The sequence below is a fragment of the Symphalangus syndactylus genome, chromosome 10, assembly GCF_028878055.3.
Source record: "Symphalangus syndactylus isolate Jambi chromosome 10, NHGRI_mSymSyn1-v2.1_pri, whole genome shotgun sequence".
Taxonomy (NCBI): Eukaryota; Metazoa; Chordata; class Mammalia; order Primates; family Hylobatidae; genus Symphalangus; species Symphalangus syndactylus.
Genome location: NC_072432.2, coordinates 91679684 through 91695508, shown reverse-complemented (window position 1 = coordinate 91695508; position 15825 = coordinate 91679684). Strand labels below are relative to the sequence as shown.

At 43.4% G+C, this 15825-nt stretch overlaps 1 protein-coding gene across 20 annotated transcripts in view; it reads left to right on the top strand.

Moving 5' to 3' along the window:
* PFKM (phosphofructokinase, muscle) overlaps positions 1-15825 on the top strand; it is a 46175-nt gene that overhangs the window by 4324 nt on the left and 26026 nt on the right. For 7 of the 20 annotated variants that reach the window (XM_055295076.2, XM_063611277.1, XM_063611272.1 and 4 more), the window contains one exon: positions 8271-8366. The exons of 8 other annotated variants lie outside the window; for them this stretch is intronic. In XM_055295076.2, the coding sequence (XP_055151051.1) occupies positions 8271-8366 (96 nt within the window). Of the gene's footprint in view, positions 1-8270; positions 8367-14425; positions 14659-15100; positions 15120-15825 lie in introns of those variants that run through there. 5 more of the 20 variants (XM_055295084.2, XM_055295085.2, XM_055295083.2 and 2 more) reach the window with 4 other exon arrangements.

The following is a 15825-nucleotide window of genomic DNA, read 5'->3' as shown; positions in this document are numbered from 1 at the left end:
CCTGCTTCTGTGGTTTGAACTCAGCATTGTCTCGTGGACAAAATTCTGATGTTCAGCTTCTGCCTTTAAACCCTGGGGTCTGTGTGGCTCAGGTAAGTGGCCACTCTTAACCCTTTCAGCTTTCCTACTGGAGAAAGGAAATCCAATATTTTCCCAGCACCAATAAGGCCTCCATTCCTCATCTTCTGCCTGCCTCCCTGCTTCCTTCCTCATCCTTTCCTCTTCCCTTCCTCCTTCCCTCCTACTCTTCCTCCTTGTTTGACTTCCTTCCAAGAGAATTTGTTGAGCACATACTATGTCAGGTACTGTACTTGGCACTGGGAATAAAGTAGTAAACAAAACAGGTACATTGTCTGTTCTCATGAAGTTTATAGTCTTGTGGGACTACGAAAGTAATCACACAATCACACACATGGTTATAAAACTAGAATGGTGTTAGTGCAATGAAGGAAAATAACACCATGTAATCAGAGGATAAAACAGGGGATGTAATATGGCCTGAGAAGTCAGAAAAACCTTTCTCAGGAAGGCCTGAGGGATGAGTATGCATTAGCCAGGCAAAGAGAGAAGAGCTTTCCAGAAAAGGGGAAAACAGGCTGTGAAACGGGAAAGAGTAGAATGGGCCAATGTGATTTGATGATGGGAGGAATAGCGGGAGAGTGAACTGTACAGGTGGTGTAAGAGCCAGATTGTGCAGTGCCTTCTAGGTCTTATTGACACTTTTGAGCTCTGGGAAATCACTGAAGAATGGTAAGATCATATTGCGTTTTAAAACATCTTTCTGGCTCCTGGGTGGAGGATGGATTGGAGAGGTACGAGGGTAGTTATCTTCTCTAATGAGATGGATGCCACTGCCTTGCTCCATTTCTCACCTCTAGGCAATGCATCACTATAGGGCACCAGTGAAATGGTGAGGAACTCATGTCGTCAAACAACAGAGATGAGCACAGAGCTACTGGTGCCCGAACATAAAAAACCCCTGGCCTGATGTCTTTCTGCTTCTGCCAGCCCAAGAAATTCACAGGGACTCCCTCCAGGGTGTTCTGCTCCTTGTTCTAAGTGCAGTTGTATATGGAGATTCTGTGCTGTAGTCCTTAAGAAAAATGGAATATACTTCTTTCTTGTCTCTTACCTGGCAGGGAAGCAGCTGCTGTTTTTTCCAACATCTTGCCTATCAGTAGAAGCAGCTCTGCCTGTACTATAATGAAGCAGGCTGTGTGTGTGTCTGGCCCATAGAGGATCAGCTCCTGGCATAAGAAAGCCACTTGATCCTGCACTGGGGCATAGCAAGGGTGTGAGTCACCTAGACTATACCCTTTACCCCTATGTCCTGACCCCTAGGCTTTTCAAAGAAAGGTGGTTAGCATTTCAAGATAGGTAAGAGTGTGGGACAACTACTTCCAGGACAAAAGCTCAGGGGTAGCAGGCATCTTTGTGGTCCAGGCTCTGATCCAGCAGATCCAACTGCCCACTAGACATAAAGCCTCTCCTGTGTATAAAGACTTCGATGATGGACAATCTGCCTAGGTAATTAGTGACTCTCAAGACTACTTCTAGTGACCTGAGAATGGGGAAGCATTCCAAAGGAGTGGTGCTTCACCCATTTGCTCCTTGTGTCACAGCTTCTCGCTGGAAGATAAGACCTTACTATCATATTTTTCACTTCATCTAGGCCATCTATCACCAGCATTGCCCATGCACCCTGCTTCCCTTCTAATCTTCTGTACCTGGGTATTCTGTACACTCACACCTGGGTGAGTTATGCAGACAAGGATGCAGTTACCCCAACATTGTGAGTGCAACTGAAATGTAGAGATTACGATTGCTGTCCATGATCCAAGTTCCCTTCAAGCAGGTGTATTTGCTTTGTGCATGAGAGGCAAGATTCTCTCTCTATATGCTATGTTGTAGCAATCCAAGAAGCTGGACCCTTGCTGAAGGAAAACCAGTGGGAGTTCTGCCTCTATCAAGATTGCTTTAATCTCAACATAGTCACCATTCATCATTGACCTCCTGACCCCAGACTTCCAGAATCGGTTCCACAGGACTTGAGTCTTCTCCTGGAGCGAAAATTCTCAGGGCTCTTATAATGCCAACTGAATTGGGAAGGTCATTGAGTGGGAAATACCACCTTACAAATGCTCTTCTTTTAGTCAAGTATGCAAGGATATCAATAGATCTGTGGAATACTACTTTCATCTTCCATCATTTTGTATATATACGCTTGGACCGCCCTTCTCTGGGTGGTCTCATATTAAACTATCTCTCAGTTACCCAGGGACATGTATTTAAGGGCCTAGAGGTATATTCCATGGAATGTATACTTGCTAAACAGCTAAGGCTTCCACATTGTGTTTGATTAGGGGTTAGCAGATCTGAAGAGGAAGACTCCCAGGATTGTCTTTTTTTTTTGAGACGGAGTCTTGCTCTGTCACCTAGGCTGGAGTGCAGTGGTGCGATCTCGGCTCGCTGCAAGCTCCACCTCCCGGGTTCACGCCATTCTCCTGCCTCAGCCTCTCCGAGTAGCTGGGACTACAGGCGCCCGCCACCACGCCTGGCTAATTTTTTGTATTTTTAGTAGAGACGGGGTTTCACCGTGGTTTCGATCTCCTGACCTCGTGATCCGCCCGCCTCAGCCTCCCAAAGTGCTGGGATTACAAGCGTGAGCCACTGCGCCCGGCCAAGGATTGTCTTATACAATAATTATTTGTCTTCTCTGCTCTGATATCCCCAAAAGCTTACTTTTTTAAGGAAAGAAAAAGTTTATCTGGCTCAAGGTTGAGGCTACATACCTCTGCTGAAGAGTTTGTTTACCTCTGCCATAATCAAATCTTGAAAGTGGTAGCTTCGGTTTATAATGGGAATCATCTTGTCTCCTATGACCTCTTCCTTGAACTATCTTTCTGAGTAAGTTGATTGTAGTTGGTGTAAGTGACCCCACAGGAGCCATCCAGACCTTTGAGGGTGACAGATTCATTCTTCAAGTGATGGTGTTCTTGGACCTCCACAGCTTAGAACAATTATTATCAGACTTTGGCTTGTGTCAGACTCACCCAGATAGCTTGTTAAAACACATTGCTGTGTACCACCCCCGGAGTTTCTGATTGAGTAGATCCCAAGTAGGGCCCAAGAATGTGCATTTCTAACCAGTTCCCAGATGATACTGATTCCACTAGTGTCAACTGAGAACCATTGTCTTAAACCAACTAGGGTACCTGAAGAAATTCAGCCTGTCCCTGCTAGGTGAAGTGGAATAGCCAAACAGGTGCCCTGTGTCAGAAACCTCAATATTAGTGACTTGTGGAGGCTGCTTTTTCTCCAGGAGTCATCCTATCCCAGCTAGAGCTAAAGATGACTCTCCAGACAATGGTTTCATGCCTGTGCCCAGGGTCTCTCATCGTGGAGCCACATTCTAGTGGGGAAAAGCAGATAACAAGCAGTATATTAGTCAGGTAATGACTAGATAAGCTCCATGGGTTGTGTAGAGGTGAGAGGGCCAGATATATAATTGTTTCAACCCAGAGAGAGGCCATACTTCATTGCTGCAAGTGTTACACAACATCAACCCACTGAATCATTATTGCCCATGTGTAATTCTGATTCTAGTCCAAAGGAATCTTAGTGGTCCTTTGATATGACACTCCTAACTTTTCCCTGTCTCAGACCTTTGCCTTTGCTATTGTCTCTATTTGAAAGCTGTTCCCCTAGATCATACTTAGCATGGTTTTCTCCCTTGTTTATTTAGACCTCTTTTTAAATGTCATCTCCTCAGTGAGGTTTTTCTGGTTCACCCTACTTAAGTAGTATGCATGTCACTCTCCTTCTCTGCCCTGCTTTATTTTTCCTCATAGCATTTATCACCACTTGACTAATTTGTTTATTATATGCTTTGCTTACTAGCATGTAAGCTTCATGAAGACAGGTATTTGTTTTGTTTCATTTTGTTTTTCCAATTCGGGATCCCCTTGAGCCTAGAACAGTGCCTAACATGTACTAGGTTTACAGTATTTGTTGAATGGATACATGAAACCTGTTATATGCTGTTTGCTTTTCTCTTGGGTTAGAGTCACACCTGCGTGACTGCCATACCCACTTCTCATTCCCAGATGTCCTGGTACACCATCACTAGCATCATCTTCATTTTTTCATCGCAGTGGGCTTAATATAGATCTGTACCCATTTAATAGCCATGATACCATCCTAGTGGTGGTGAATGTATTCATGTGTATGGCATACAGCATCCACCCCATGTCAGCCTCTGGTAATCATTGTCAAAGAGATCTTCTATCTACATGAACTACTCAACTGCCTGGCAGTAATGTTTGGTTTTATCCTGGTTTGGAGGGCATTGCCAAAAGCTCTCCATATCTTCATTTACCTATCCATGACATACAGGGTTAATGGTCAGAGAGAGCATATGTATTAGGTATTTTAGAATACCACAGCTGCTCTACTCAAGGGTCCTACCTAACTAGCTGCTGGAGAATTTTCTTTTTCTTTCTTTCTTGCTCTTTTTTTTTGTTTTTGAGAGGGAGTCTCGCTCTGTCACCCAGGCTGGAGTGTGCAGTGGCGCCATCTCGGCTCACTGCAACCTCCGCCTCCAGGGCTCAAGCAATTCTCCTGCCTCAGCCTCCTGGGTAGCTGGGACTACAGGCACATGCCATTACACCCAGCTAATTTTTTGTATTTTTTGTAGAGACAGGGTTTCACCATATTAGCCAGGATGGGCTTGATCTCTTGACCTCGTGATCCGCCTGCCTCAGCCTCCCAAAGTGCTGGGATTACAAGCGTGAGCCACTGTGCCTGGCTGAGAATTTTCTTTAAGCATCTCATACTTATCTCCCCAGTATTCCTTCTTTCATAATAATTATAATTTTTGACACTACTATGTGCCTGGACTTCACTAACACCCCAATGGCTGGCTGATACTTGGAGAGCTCTAAGAAGCTTGAGGACCTTCTTAATGTCTTCCTTTGCACTGAGGATCAGCATAAAGCAATTGCTGAAAGGCATATTCTTTATGCTGATCCTCATATGAGATTATCATTTGGCTCTCCTCTGTCCACATCAGCTTTATCTCAAATGCTGAAAATAGGGAAACCACCAGCAGAAAATTGAAAGTAGAGGGCATGATGGGCTTTAATCTCATGGTCTTTTGGCTCCAAGTGACCTCCTTCTTAAGCATTCAATCCTTTTTTTTTTTTTCTTTCGCTTCCTCCCAGGTCCAGCTACCCTAAATTCTGAATTGTAGCTAGCAGCCTCAGAAGCTGAAGAAAGCTGGTGTATTCTAGACAAAGTTCTAGATTTCCAGCAGTATCATGGCTAATTCCTATAGTTTAATCATTGGAATAGACATAAGCCCTCTTGAGAGGCCTATCGGAGGGCCCCAGGTTCTTTTCCAGCACAAACCCAGGACATTTCAGCTTTTTACTCTGGAGGAAGGGTCCAAGGTGTTCTTTTCCAGCCCTATTATACCATAATAGCAATGAAAATAATCTTGGGGTGAGTAAAAATCTAGCTACTGACTTAGTTTGGTTGCCTCAAGAATTTGTTGGTGCCATCTCTTATTTGACTGTGTAACTTGCTTTGCTCTTGTTGTCCATGGTCCTCTAACATTGCTGAGCTGTGCGCTTTACTCCCAATACTTTCCTTAGGCACCCTAGCTTGTATGATAAGGCTTAGAGCTCTTCCTCATCCCACTCTTCCTTAGTCGCCGCACTGTGTTCATCTGTAGGCTTCATGCACCAACACTCTGTCCTAACGTATGCTTCTCAGCCTCGCCTCCACCCCTTGGAATGTCAGTCGGACAAATACCATATTTTGTAGAACTGCTTAGATCTCAGACATTGTCTTCCAACATCTATCCACCATAAAATTATGAATCCAATTTCTTTTTTTTTTTTTTTTTTTTTTTTTTTTTGAGACAGAGTCTCGCTCTGTCGTCTCGGCTCACTGCAAGCTCCGCCTCCCGGGTTCACGCCATTCTCCTGCCTCAGCCTCCGAGTAGCTGGGACTACAGGCGCCCGCCACCGCGCCCGGCTAATTTTTTGTATTTTTTAGTAGAGACAGGGTTTCACCGTGGTCTCGATCTCCTGACCTCGTAATCCGCCCGCCTCGGCCTCCCAAAGTGCTGGGATTACAAGCGAATCCAATTTCTATTAATCAGACAAGTCAACAGTAGCTAGCTAAAGTGTTGAGTCCAATTTGTTAAGGTTCTTGGGAAGCTATATTTGAAATTTAAAAGTTGCTTGATGGATAGAATATTAGGAAGAAGGGAAATGCATGGTCTTGGAGTTTAGGATTAAAAGGAAAGAAAATCCATTTTTAAGGAACTATTACTGTTTCATCATATCATTCATCTCTCTAATGCTGGAAAACATATCCTCTGGTATCTTCCCGTAAACAGTACTGACTAAACAGTGACAAATTCCCACTATCCAGGTACCACTTCTTTTTACTCCATCTGCCTTAATATATTCATGTCATTAAAATATGATACATTGTTAGTGTTAATGGGGTTATTGATTTTTTTCAATTATATTCCAAGTCCAATGACATGTAAACTTCCTACGAACATTTGATAATCCCTCTATATGGGATTTTCATATAGAGCTTTATAATCTTATAAACTTCATGGGAGCTTATTAAATAGCTTAGTAGCTGGCACAGTGGCCAGCACATGAGTCCTCAATAAGTATTTGTTAAATGAATTAATAACAAATAGGAGTTTCTCAAGATTCTTGTCAGGAAGAAATTTGCAGCCATTTCTTTTTTTTTTTTTTTTTTTTTTTTTTGACGGAGTCTCTCTCTGTTGCCCGGGCTGGAGGGCAGTGGCACCATCTGGGCTCACTGCAACCTCCGCCTCCCGGATTCACGCCATTCTCCTGCCTCAGCCTCCTGAGTAGCTGGGATTACAGGCGCCTGCCACCACGCCCGGCTAATTTTTTTTCTGCATTTTTTTTTTAGTAGAGACGGGGTTTCACCATATTGGCCAGGCTGGTTTCGAACTCCTGACCTCACGTGATCCACCCGCCTTGGCCTCCCAAAGTGCTGGGATTACAGGCGTGAGCCACCACACCCGGCCAACAGCCATTTCTTAATATGAAGTATTTCTTCCATCAGCTACTCTATTTTGTGTTGGTTTTTACTAGTTTAACTCAACAACATCTTCAGTTTATGGATTGCCTTGAGATGACCACAGGCAAGACCTAAGTGCTTCTGAGAAAATTCTCCTTCTCTAGGACACCAACCCCTAACTTACCTGAATGTTGCCTAGGTGTTCTTTGAGATGATGATTTCTTAATTTGTGCTCATTTAGTTTTTCAGGAACTCCTGGGGATGATTGAGCTCTTGACAAAAGATTTTCTGCTCGGCCAGACTTTAGTCAGGTTCCTGAACCTTCTCCTAGACCTATCCGTGCACTTTCTTGTAAAATCCAGTTTTAGCAAAGAACCCTGCTAAGTCAGTTTATCAAGAACCCACCCCCCATCCTCAGTATATGGTCATCCTCAATATCTGATCAGGTTTCTCTCCCTCCACCATCCCCCAGCGGATGCCTTATTACCCTGGTCTGTCTTCAGCAAGAATCCTGTTAGTTTGGTTTAGCCAGAATCGCCTATAACCCTGATGTTTCCTTTTAGTAATTTCCGACCCTAACCCTGCCATAAATTGCCACTTGCCCATGCTGTAATTGGAGTTGAAGCCAATCTCTCTACTGCAAAATCCCATTGCTGTGGTCCCTATACCTATCACAATGGTCCTAAATAAAGTCTTGCTTACAGTGATTTTTTTTTTTTTTGGTGCGGGGGGATGGCGTCTCACTCTGTCGCCCAGGCTGGAGTGCAGTGGCACTGCAGTCTCCTCCTCCTGTGTTCAAGCAATTCTCCTGCCTCAGCCTCCCAAGTAGCTGGCACTACAGGCGCGTGCCACCATGCCTGGCTAATTTTTGTATTTTTAGTAGAGACGGGATTTCACCATGTTGGCCAGGCTGGTCTCAAACTCCTGACCTCAGGTGATCTGCCCACCTTGGCCTCCCAAAGTGCTGGGATTACAGGTGTGAGCCACCGCACCCAGCCCCTTGCAATGATTTAGCAAGTATCATTGAATAATTTTTTTTAACACCCTAAACAGAAAAAGGGATCTAAAAGATTAGATGTCTTGGGATAAGGTTTTGAGTACATGAGTGTCATTTTCTTGCCTTCACCTAATTAAGATGGACTTATTAGTGCAGTAATTCATGAAGAATACTTTTTTTTCTTTTTTCGAGACAGGGTCTTGCTCTGTTACCCAGGCTGGAGTACAGTGTGATCCAATCACAGCTCACTGCAGCGTTGACCTCCTGGGCTCCAGTGGTCCTCCCACTATAGGTGCGTACAACCATGTCCAGCCAAATTATTTATTCATTTATTGATTTATTTTTGTAGAGACAGGGTCTCACTATGTTGCCCCATTGACCAACATAGACTGTGTTGGTCTCAAACTCCTGGGCTCAAGCAACCTCCCACCTTCCATCTCCCAAAGTGCTGGGATTACAGGCTTGAGCCATGGTGCCCAGCCCATTAAAAGCACTTTTAATGGTGACATAGGAGTTGGTAGTGGGTAAAGAGAGAAAGGGATGTATTGCTTCTCAGATTTCAGCCTGTGGTAAAAGTTTATCTATCGGACCTTGACAAGTGTCAGACTTTTAGTCTCTTTTTCCTATGAGTTAATCTTTCCTAGATCTGGATGAGGCAGATAATGGGGCCTCAGAGAAAGCCTGTTTGCATCCACTATTTACTTCACTCATGTAGATTTCGTCTTCAGATGCAAATCTCCCCACAAAGGACAGCTTTACAGAACTATTCGTGTGTCTGCAGCCTCTGAATAGCTATCTTAAAATATGCCAAAGTATATTTTACAATAGCATATTTTAGTTTCCTACAGGAACTTTTCAGGCTTTTTCTTTCTAAATGTTTTTTAATGTCTTCATTGAAATATAATCCAATATCATAAAACTCACCTATGTATGCAATTCTGGCTGGCCACAGTGGCTCTTGCCTGTAATGTCAGCACTTTGAGAGGCTGAGGCAGGCAGATCACTTGAGGTCAGGAGTTCGAGTCCAGCCTGGCCAATAGGGTGAAACCCCGTCTCTACTAAAAATATAAAAATTAGCCAGGCATGGTGATGCATGCCTGTAATCCCAGCTACTTGGGAGACTGAAGCAGGAGAGTCGTTTAAACCCAGGAGGCAGAGGTTGCAGTGAGCCAAGATTGCACTATTGCACTACAGCCTGGGTGACAGAGCTAGACTCCATCTCAAAATAAATAAATAAATAAATAAATAAATAAATAAATAAATAGAGAAATGAAGTGTACAATTCAATGGTTTTCACTATATTCATACAGTTTGCAAACTGTAAGTTTAGCACATTTTCATCAACCCCAGAAGAAACCCTGTACCCATTAGCAGTCATTCCCCAATTTCCCTCAGTCCCAGGCAACTGCTATCTACTTTCTCTCTCTACAGAGTTGCCTATTCTGGACATTTCATACAAATGGAACCATATGATATGTGGTCTTTTGTGAATGGCTTCTTCTATGTAGCATAATGTTTTTATGTTTTATAAAAAACCAAAAATAAAATTCTAAGCTCCCTGACCATCTGAATAGACCCCTCCTCTCAGCCAAAGGCATTCCAAAGTTAACCTAAAAAACTAGTTCAGGTCATCAGGGGAAGGGGGAGCTGGACAAGCCTCCTCCTTTTGCAATTAGCGATAGAACAGACCCTTCAAGTCTGATAAGAAATATTTACAATTGGCTGGGCGTGGTGGCTCATGCCTGTAATCCCAGCACTTTGGGAGGCTGGGGCAGGTAGATCGCCTGAGGTCTGGAGTTCGAAACCAGCCTGACCAACATGGAGAAACCCCGTCTCTACTAAAAATACAAAATTAGCTGGGCGTGGTGATGCATGCCTGTAATCCCAGCTACTTGGGAGCCTGAGTCAGAAGAATTGCCTGAACCCGGGAGGTGGAGGTTGTGGTGAGCAGAGATCGCGCCATTGCACTCCAGCCTGGGCAAGAAGAGCGAAACTCCTTCTCAAAAAAAAAAAAAAGAAAAATTTACAGTCTATTCTGTCTGAAGCCTGATACATGGAGGCTTCGTCTGCTTGTAAAATTTTGGTTTCTACAACCCCTTATCTTAACCCAGACATTCCTTTCTATTGATAATAACTCTTTAAACAAATTGCCAATCAGAAAATCTACCTGGGACCTGGAAGCCCCTGCTTCCAGTTGTCCCACCTTTCTGGACCAAACCAATGTACATTTTACATGTATTTTTTGCATGCTGAGAGAATTAAGGAAAACAAATACATCTTACATGTATTAATGAATGACGTGGATCTCCCTAAAATGTATAAAATGAACTTGTGGCCCGTGTCTCACGTGTCTGTGGGAAGAGACCACTAGACAGGCTTTGTGTGAGCAGTAAGGCTGTTTATTTCACCTGGGTGCAGGTGGGCTGAGTCCAAAAAAGGAGTCAGCAAAGGGTGGTGGATTATCATTAGGTCTTATAGGTTTTAGGATAGGCGGTGGAGTTAAGAGCAATGTTTTGAGGGCAGGGGTGGATCTCACAAAGTACATTCTCAAGGGTGGGGAGAATTACAAAGAACCTTCTTAAAAGTTGGGGAGATTACAAAGTACATTGATCAGTTAGGGTGGGGCAGAAACAAATCAATGGTGGAATGTCATCAGTTAAGGCTATTTTCACTTTTGTGGATCTTCAGTTGCTTCAGGCCATCTGGTTGTATACGTGCAGGTCACTGGGGGTATGATGGCTTAGCTTGGGCTTAGAGGCCTGACAGTCTGACCATCTTCAGCACATGTTCTCAGGATCTCCTGAGGGCTGTATCACAGGCCATTGGTCACTCATATTTGGCTCAGAATAAATATTTTCAAATATTTTACAAATTTTGACACTTTTTGTCATATGGATATGTCACATTTTATTTATCCATTCTTTAGTTGATGGACTTTGGGCTCTTTCCACATTTTGCCAACATTATGAATAATGTTGCTATGAACATTGGTATACAAGATTTTGTGTGTACTTATGTTTTCATTTTTCCTAGGTATATACCTAGGAGTGGAATTGCTAGTTAATATAACTCTATGTTTAACATTTTGAGGAACTGCTAAATTTCCACTGCAGCTGTACCACTTTACATTCCTGCCAGCAATGCAGAAGGGTTCTAATTTGTTCACATCCGCTGTAATACTTTTCTTTCTTTTTCCTTTCCCCCACTTCCCACCCTCCCTTCCTTCCTCTCTCTCTCCCTCCCTCCCTCCTTCCTTTCTTCCTTTATTTCTTTCCCTCCCTCTCTCCCTCCCTCCTTCCTTTTCTCCTTCCTTCTTTCCTTCCCTCCCTCCCTCCTTCCTCTCTCTCTCTCCATCCCTCCCTCCCTCCTTCGATCTTCCTTCCTTTCTTTTTTCTTATTTGATAATAGCCATCCTAATGAATATGGAGTAGTATTTTCATTTCAATGAAGTAGTTTTGATTTGCATTGCCCTAATGGCTGTTGATGTTGAGCATCTTTTCTTGTACTTATTAGCCATTATATAGCATCTTTAGAAGACTGTCTATTCAAGCCTTTGCTCATTTTTTAATTTTTAATTTTTGAGACAGGGTCTCACTCTGTCGCCCAGGGTGGAGTGCAATGGCGCAATCTCGGCTCACTGCAAGCTCTGCCTCCCAGGCTCAAGTCATTCTTGTGCCTCAGCCTCCCGAGTAGCTGGGACTACAGGCGTGTACCACCACACCTGGCTAATTTTTGTATTTTTGTAGAGATGGGGTTTCACCATGTTGCCCAGTCTTAAATTCCGGAGCTCAAACAATCCACCTGTCTTGGCCTCCCAAAGTGCTGGGATTACGGGTGTGAGCCACTGCGCCCGGCCAGTTTTCCCTATTTATTAACATCTTGCATTAGTGTGGTACACTTGTGATCATTGATAACCCAATATTTATACAGTATTATTAGCTAAGTTCCATAGTTTACATTCGAGTTTACTCTTTGGATTGTATATAGTTCTATGAATTTGACAAATGCATAATGTCCTGACAAATGTATGTCATGTGTCTGTTATAGCATCATACCGAATCATTTTAGTGCCCCTAAAGTCCCCTGTGCTCCACCTATTAACCTCTCCTTCTCTATCCCAAGCCCCAGTAACAACTGATATTTTTATTGTCTCCATAGTTTTACCTTTTCCAGACTGTCATACAGTTGGAATCATACAGTGTGCGGCCTTTTCACACTGGCCCGTTTCACTGTGTCTTTTCATGGCTTGATCATTTCTTTTTATTGTTGAAAAATATTCCATTGTATCGCTGTATCACAGTTTGTTTATCTGTTCACCTTTTGAGGGACATCTTGGTTGCCTCCAGCTTTTGGCAATTATGAATAAAGCTTTTATAAACATTCATGTGCAGGTTTTTTCTGTGGACATAATTTTCAGCTCATTCAGCTAAGTACTTAGGAGTGCTATTGCTGGATCATGTGGTAAGACAATATTTAGCTTTGTAAAAAACTGTCAAACTGTCTTCTACAGTGACTATACCATTGTGCATTCCCACCAACAATTAATGAGAGTTCCGGTGGTTCCACATTCTCATTAGCATTTGGATTTTTGAATTTTAATCATTTAATCATTCTAATAGGTGTGTAGTGGTGTCTCACTGTTTTAATTTGCAGTTCCCTAATGACATATGATGTTGACGTCTTTTCATGTTTATTTGCCACCTGTATATCTTCTTTGGTCAACTCTTTTGCCCATTTTTAAATTGAGTTATTTTCTTTTTATTGTCAGTGAAAAGAGTCAAACTGTAAAACATTTGAAGAGATTTATTCTGAGCCAAATATGAGTGACCAATAGCTCCCCCATGACACAGCCCTCAGGAGATCCTGAGAACATGTGTTCAAGATAGTCGGGCCACAAGTTGGTTTTATAAATTTTAGGGAGCTATAAGATATCAATGAATATATGTAAGATGTACATTCATTAAGTCCCGAAAGGCGGGATAACTGGAAGCAGGGAGTGGGGAGCGGGGCTTCCAGGTCATAGGTAGATTCAAAGATTTTCTGATTGGAAATTGGTGAAAAGAGTTAAGTTATTGTCCAAAGACTTAGAATCAATAGAAAGCAATGTCTGGGTTAAGATAAGGGGTTGTGAAGACCAAGGTTTTATCAGGTGGACAAAGCTTCCATGTAGCAGGTTTCAGAGAATAGATTGTAAATGTTTCTTATCGAGTTAAAGAGTCTGTTCTATCAGTAATTCCAAAAGGGAGGTGCATATAATGAAGTATGTCTGGCTTCCCCTTTCCATCAACGTCTGAACTAGTTTTTCAGATTAACTTTGGAATACCCTTGACTGAGAGGAGGGGTCTATTCAGATGGTTGAGGGGCTTAGAATTTTATTTTTGGTTTACATTCTTAATGAATTGCAAATGAGTTCTTTATTTATTCTGGATGCCAGCCCCTTATCAGATATATGATTTGCAAATATTTTCTCCCATTCTGTGGGCTGTCTTTCCACTTTCTTGATGGTATAATTTGGAGAACAAATGCTTTTATTTTGTGTAGTCAAATGGGGTTTTATCTCCTAGTCAGTTGCATTTGTATTTTGTGCCAGTATGTGCAGGAGTAAAGATAAAAGTAAGCAAGAGGAAGAGGGCAGTGGTAAAAGCAAGAGGAGTCCCGACTGTGGAGACAATGAAGCGAAGGCATAGGTGGAGCAAGGGAAGGCGAGACTTGAGTAATGGATGCACCTCTTGCTCTGGGAGCATCTGACCCCTTTTCCAGAGTGGATCCTGTTTGCTGTGAAGCCCAATTTATATGCTTGCTTTACTGCCAGAATCCCACCCCCATCCCTCCCCACTGCAGCCTTAAGTGGCTGTCACAGCCACGCCCTTCCCTCTTGACACTTCCATTCCAAGTAGCTAGCTTTTCTGTACTTTCTCTGAGAAAGGTAATGTAAATATAAAAGAAGTTTTTGAGGCTATTCTATAGAGGATGTCATAATTCAATGTTCCTCAAAGGCAGGGACTATATTTATTTTTTTAAATCTCTCAGCACCTAATGCAAAATCTAGCACACAGACTCCCAATAAATGTTTGCTTAAAGACGGATAGAGGGCCACAGGGGCAGGTTTTATTATAAGTTGCTGAAGATGTTGGAATGCAAGGTGTCGCAGGCAGTCTGGACTAGGAAATAGTTCTGTGTCGAAAACAAGAGAAGCAACGAAATAATTTATTATTCCCATTAAATAAAGATGCTGATGGCTCTCGAGATAGATATGAGGACCCCAGGACTCTGGGGAGTGAAGAAACTAAGCCGCTCCCTTATCTGAGCCGAGTTCTTAGGGGGAGGAGGAAGAGGAGGAGAAAGGCAAGCAGGAGGAGGCGGAGCCTTCTTGTCAGCATCTGTTAGTGGAGGTTGGGAAGGCTCTCCTCCTTCCCCCTCCCTCGTTGCCTCCACCTGGCTCCTCCCCGTGTTCGTCCAGCACCCCTCCCCCCTTTCCCAAGGACAATCTGCAAGAAAGCAGCGGCGGAGGAGAGCTAAGACTAAAAGGCAAGAGGGGCCGTTGAGTGAAGAGCAAGGGGGAGAGCTGGGAGTGAGGTGGGAAGGTATAGGCCGGGAGCAGGAGGTAGGGAGAACTGAAAGGAGCAGAAAGGAAAAGAAAAGGAGATACGGCATCCTAAGCTGGAGCCAAGAGGGGGATGGGCAGGGCAGTCGTGAAGAATCCTAGCCCCTTGGCCAGTCCCCTCGACTTGCAGGCTCAGCTGCATTCCCCGGGAATCAGGGATGGGTGGGTGGGGCTCGGACGGGTTGCCCTTGGCTGCCTGACCCTACCCTGGCACTCACCCAATTCAATCAGTGCGACTATGATGCTGCTTCTCTGTTTCTCCCTGCCGCGTGCTTACACGCACGTGATTGTAGAGATACGTTTTAATATCTGTTTCTCTCTACGTGCGTGTCATTGTGGGTCTGTAAGGGATGCTTATACATGAGTCTGCATAAATTTCTGTGTCCTGTGCCTCTATAACTGTCTTAGAGATTTCAGAAGAATATGAGCTGGTTTTCACAGGTCAGCACTCTTAAACTCCTCTTGTTATGGCGAATTTTCTCCCTCACTGACGCTTCCAGGGGTGGAAGAGCTCTGTGTGGGATTCTGCCCCCGTCGTGAGCTCCAAGAGTGAATGAGAAGAAAAAACGGGAAGAAAGGGATCAGGATACCCAGATGTCTTGTTTTTTCCTTTCCACCTTTTTGCCTTCCTATTTGCCCTAGTCACTTAATCTTTCTTTTTCGAAAACAGCAGAAATTTGGACATGAACATTGTAGTTAAATAAGAGTGTCTCTAATCACGCGTGTCTCTATGTTCCTTTCACTGTTTGTCACTATATGATTTCTCAAGTCCAAGTTAGGAGTGTGTTTTAAAGTAGAATATGGAGGTATATCTGTATCCAAGCCCATTTTACGTTTTTCATATATTTGTATTTCATGTAGTTCATCAGTTCATTACTGTTTTCAACAAGTATTTATTGGGGTCCTGTAATGTGCATAGACTTTGCGAGTCGTTAGTGGGCTGTGGGGGAGTTTTTAAAAATGATCACGATCCCTGCCCTGGAGGAGTTCTCAGTCTAGTTAGGGAAAATGACTTTAGCAGCCACCCAGTCCAGTGGTTGACAAACTTCGTCTGTAACAGGCCAGAGAGTAAATATTTTAGACTGCAGGCTCATGAGTCTCTGTCACAATATCCATTCTGCTGTTGTAGCACAAAAACATCCATGAT